Consider the following 4,647-nt stretch of genomic DNA (forward strand, 5'->3'; position numbering starts at 1 on the left):
CAATCTGCATTGTTTGTGTTCGTTGCCCATGCCCGCGTCTCGTTTGCGTCGCTGACCCCCAGTTGTCCACCCCACGTGAGCAATCCTCACTGCTCCGCCTCCCTGTGGCGAACACTTCCACAAGTCCTTCATTGCCCACGGTCCACCCATCAAAGTTATATAATATGTCGTTTTAGAATTCACATGATTATTAGAGCTTGCACAATCAAATGAATACATGAACATATAGAAAGTTTCTCCAGTTATATTTACCTATCCCCAGGAATTTAAAACAGCAAAGATGACATATATAGGAAGCAAAAAAGAAGCTACCAACATACTCATTGGCAAGAAAAAATTGCAGGAACTAGTAGGCATTGCCTGTATTGCAGTCAAAAAATCCAAATCATAGCAACATACGAACACCTTACTATATCTTTAAGGTATGTAAACATTCACTTTTAGTGATGCTATAAAAAGTACAGAATAATAATTAGTGTTTTACATATTTATGCATTTTATCATATTGATTTCATAAGAATACACGGGCATTTACCTATCTCTACTACTTATTAAGAACGTAAGGGGTAGCCTGCCTCCCCCTGGTTCTGCCTCATGTTGTTAGTGCCTCCTGCAATTTGGGCCCACACGTCAGCATCTAATTTCACTTTCTCGGCTTGACGCGGGCTAACGTGACCTAAAAGACGCCTCTCGGACACCCGATTCCCCTCTGCTGCCACGCCTAAATCACCCACATCTCCTCATCCTGTCTGCCCTCTTCCGCTCGCCGGTCCACCGCTATTTTTTTGCTCGCCCTCCAACCTCCTGTGCACTCACTCTGCCCCTCCTCATCCCTTCCATCAGGATCCCTGAAGTCCACCCGATCCAAAGCTAGTTAAGGGAGAATGGTGGAGGAGGCTGCCATGGACCGGGGAGGCGGAGGCTCCCATCGATGGACTACGACGAGGAGTCCTCGCGTGCCTCCCCCTTGACACAGGTCCTCCTCGCATCTTGCTTTTTTGGCTCACTCGGTTGGTCGTTAGGGTTTTGTATCTCCGATTTGGTTGCTGCTGTGTTGCCTCACCCCGATGTGTGATGACGGTGGTTGTCACCGTGGATGCTTTTCATAGAGTCGATGGAGAGGCTGGAGCTCGGTGGGGATAGGGACTGGTACATGAAACTGATGGAGCGACCAAGTGAGGTGGACTGCATTTACTACGTTCGCTTGGGCTCATGTGGCTACGAGGAGCGCTGCCACTACAACCACCCCGGCTGTGACCACGATCATGTTGCATCAGTGAGCGCTCCCTTCATGTCGTTTCATCCCTTTGTTCTGTGTTGCTTTGTTTTGTTCTATTTTACTGGAGTGCTAAGCGCTCCTGATGTCTTGACTCCTACAATGACTGACGAGTAGGATTACATCTAGTTGGTGGATGACGAGTGTGTTGTTGCTTAAAGTAGAAGATTTTTGGTGAGTGATGATTGTTGTTAAGGGCATGGAAGTGAAAGTTATGAAATATTGGTGTCTTTTGGCTCATGTGGGGAATTCTAAGTTTCCAACTTTGGCTCTGAATCCATACTTCGTAGCTCTTACTAGCTTGCATTGTAGGCATGATATGTGAAAATTCTTAACTTTTAAAAGATGCTAACAAGAATATAAAATAGCAATTAGTATTTTCAAATTTTAATGTATCTTATCATAACATGTGCACTCTGTAGCAATGCACGAGTGTTTACCTAGTAATGTTTATGTCATTCTTTTGGCAGAAAACAATAGCAAAAATGCATTGTGAAAAAATTGTCCACCTTCCCTGGCAAAGCTGATGAAGTCGTATTCTTGTTTGAGCATCAGAAGGTCTAGAGGTTGCTTTTTTATGACTTCAAAATTATACTGATATGTTATTCACAGCCTGATACATCACTAGAGACATCGTATTTGTTGGAATATGCCTCTAATTCCTTTTATATATTTGAAATATGTCTTGGAATATGCTTTGGAATATTCTTTCCTATACGCCTATAAAAATAGGCCCTCCCTGTAACTTGTAGTCTGCGGTTATTAGTGGATCTGTTTCCTCGTGGTTGTTTGCTCCTCCATATTGGAGGGGATTTTCCCACGTAAATCTTTGTGTCTATTTTTATTCTCTTCCCTAACAAGTGGTATTGGAGCTAGGGTTAGACACATTGTGTTTATCCACATTGTGGCTGCCACCTCCGCCGGGTTTTGCCTTCGATTTCGTCGACTTCGGAATTTTTTATCTCGTATTATGTCGAATAAATTTGATATTCCAAAGTTTGATGGCCAAATTAGTTTTGCTATATGGCAGATTCAGATGAAGGCTGTTCTTACCCAGTTAGCTGTTCAAAAGACGTTGCAGATGCGACCTACTGACATGACTGATGATAAGTGGTAAGATATTGATGAGAGAGCTTTGTCTGCCATACAACTCAGTTTATCTTTTGATGTTTTGCGTGAAGTAATACATGAAAAATCCGCAGCAACATTGTGGAAGAAATTGAGGAGCTGTATATGACGAAGAGTCTTGCAAACAAGCTACGTCTTAAGGAGCGTCTTTACACTATTCACATGTCAGAAGGTACATCTGTGCAGTCACATCTTAATGAATTTAATTCAATTATTGTAGACATTGAGAGTCTTGATGTGAAGATAGATGATGAAGATAAGGTGATTTTGTTGGTAGTCTCATTGCCCCCTTCTTTTAAGCATTTTAAGGAAATTATGTTTTATGGTAACCATACTTCACTGTCCTTTGAGAATGTTAAGTCAAATTTGTTGTCCAAGGAAAAATTTGATGTTGATTCTCGTTCTGAACCCAAAGGTGAAGGTTTAATTGTCCGGGGATCTAGAGATCATAAATCCAACCTTTATTGTCGTTATTGCAGAAAAATACTCATCATATATCTCAGTGCCCCAAAGTGAGAAATAAAGAGGAGAGAAAGAAAAAGGAATTTGATAAGTCTTCTATTGAAGCCAGTTTTGTTGAAACTTTGGATAGTGGAAAAGCTTTGTTTGTTGCCTCTGTTGAAAAGTGCTCTTCTTGGGTTCTCGATTACGCTTGCGCTTTTCATATTTGTTCACATAGAGATTGGTTTTCTGATTATGTTCAGTCTCATGCTGGTGAGGTTGTTATTGGAGATGGATCCACATGTGAGATTATTGGAAACAACTCTATTTATATCCAAGTTCATGATGGCAGTATTAAGAAACTTATCGATGTCCGTTTTGTTCCAAAATTGAAGAGAAATCTTATTTATTTGAGCGCTTTAGAAGCAATGTGATTCAATTTTGCTGCTATTGATGGTGTTCTTAAGGTTTCTCGTAGCAATCATATTATCTTGAAAGGCAACCGTTTGAATAATCTCTTTTACTTGCAATGTTCAACAGTTGATGCTGAATCTATTTCTATTGCGTTCTAGAAGAGAGGTTATTTTGATGATACGAAGCCGTGCTCCAGTTCCAAGTCTAATGATTCCTTAGACTTGGTTGATATTCAAATTTAGCATCCTAGTGGTGTTTGGGAAACAATTCTATGGATTTATAGTCAAGGGGAGATTTGTTGGAATATGCCTCTAATTCCTTTTATATATTTGGAATGTCTTGGAATATGCCTTGGAATATTCTTTCCTGTACGCTTATAAATATAGGCCCTCCCTGTAACTTGTACTCTGCGGTTAATAGTGGATCTGTTTCCTCGTGGTTGTTTGCTCCTCCATATTGGAGGGGATTTTTTCACGTAAATCTTCGTGTCTATTTTATTCTCTTCCCTAACAGTATTGTTCCTCCAGCAGAAGGACCTCTCAAGTTCAAAAGAAAGGGTCAAGATCTCTTTTATGAACACACCTTGTCTCTGACCGAAGCTCTATGTGGGTTCCAATTTGTTCTTACACATCTGGACAACTAGCAGCTTTCGATAAAATCAATTCCTGGCGAAGTTGTTAAACCTGGTAAGCCCTTTCACCTGTAGATCTCAAATTTTTACTCTGCTTCTATAGTTGTATTTGTTGCTAATCCTTGTTTGATAAATCTGAGCAGACCAATTCAGGGCGATAAACGACGACGAGATGTCGATCTTGAAGGGGAAGCTCTACCTTCATTTCACGGTGGAGTTCTGGCACCGGAGCAGTGCAAGGCTCTTGAGTCGGTACTTCTACCAAAGCTTTCGTCCAAGCGGATATACATGGAGATAGATGAATGTAAGGAGACAACCATGCATTGATGTGAACAACATCGAGGAATAGATGCGCAAGAAGCAGGCTCATGCTACTCAGGAGGTGTATGAGGAGGATAACAAGATGTGCAGTGCATGCAACAATAAGAAGACTACCATCACTTGGTTGCTCTTCAAGTGTGCACACTAGTAGAAAAGAGCTCTAAGGTGGCGACACGCAGAAATTTATACTGGCGGTTTCAGTTACAGTACACCAGTGAAAAAAACAGGTGGGCCCGCCTTAATGAACCGCCAGTGTAAATATATATACACTGGCGGTTCACTTAACAGAACCGTTTGGGGAAAGGATCAATTTCCACTAGCGGTTGTATTAAGTACACTGCCAGTGGAAATATAATATATAATGGCGGTTCTCTTAACTGAACCATTAGTGGAAAGGATGTATTTCCACTGGCGGCTGTATTAAGTAACTCGCCAG

The 4,647-nt window shown here is 41.3% G+C and overlaps 1 protein-coding gene and 1 long non-coding RNA gene across 2 annotated transcripts; both read left to right on the forward strand.

Moving 5' to 3' along the window:
• Positions 1 to 735: 735 nt before the first annotated feature.
• Positions 736 to 3,684, forward strand: LOC103655302 (retrovirus-related Pol polyprotein from transposon TNT 1-94). Its single transcript, XM_035967278.1, has 3 exons — positions 736 to 1,276; positions 2,307 to 2,389; positions 2,479 to 3,684. Exons 1-3 carry the CDS (start codon positions 1,097 to 1,099, stop codon positions 2,918 to 2,920), a joined length of 705 nt encoding a protein of 234 aa, XP_035823171.1. The 5' UTR covers positions 736 to 1,096; the 3' UTR covers positions 2,921 to 3,684.
• A 10-nt stretch (positions 3,685 to 3,694) lies between these two features.
• On the forward strand, positions 3,695 to 4,427 carry LOC109945518 (uncharacterized). The gene is made up of 2 exons (XR_002268722.1): positions 3,695 to 3,945; positions 4,034 to 4,427. It is a non-coding gene; the product is annotated as an uncharacterized lncRNA (long non-coding RNA).
• Positions 4,428 to 4,647: the final 220 nt, after the last annotated feature.

The sequence above is a fragment of the Zea mays genome, chromosome 4, assembly GCF_902167145.1.
Source record: "Zea mays cultivar B73 chromosome 4, Zm-B73-REFERENCE-NAM-5.0, whole genome shotgun sequence".
Taxonomy (NCBI): domain Eukaryota; kingdom Viridiplantae; phylum Streptophyta; class Magnoliopsida; order Poales; family Poaceae; genus Zea; species Zea mays.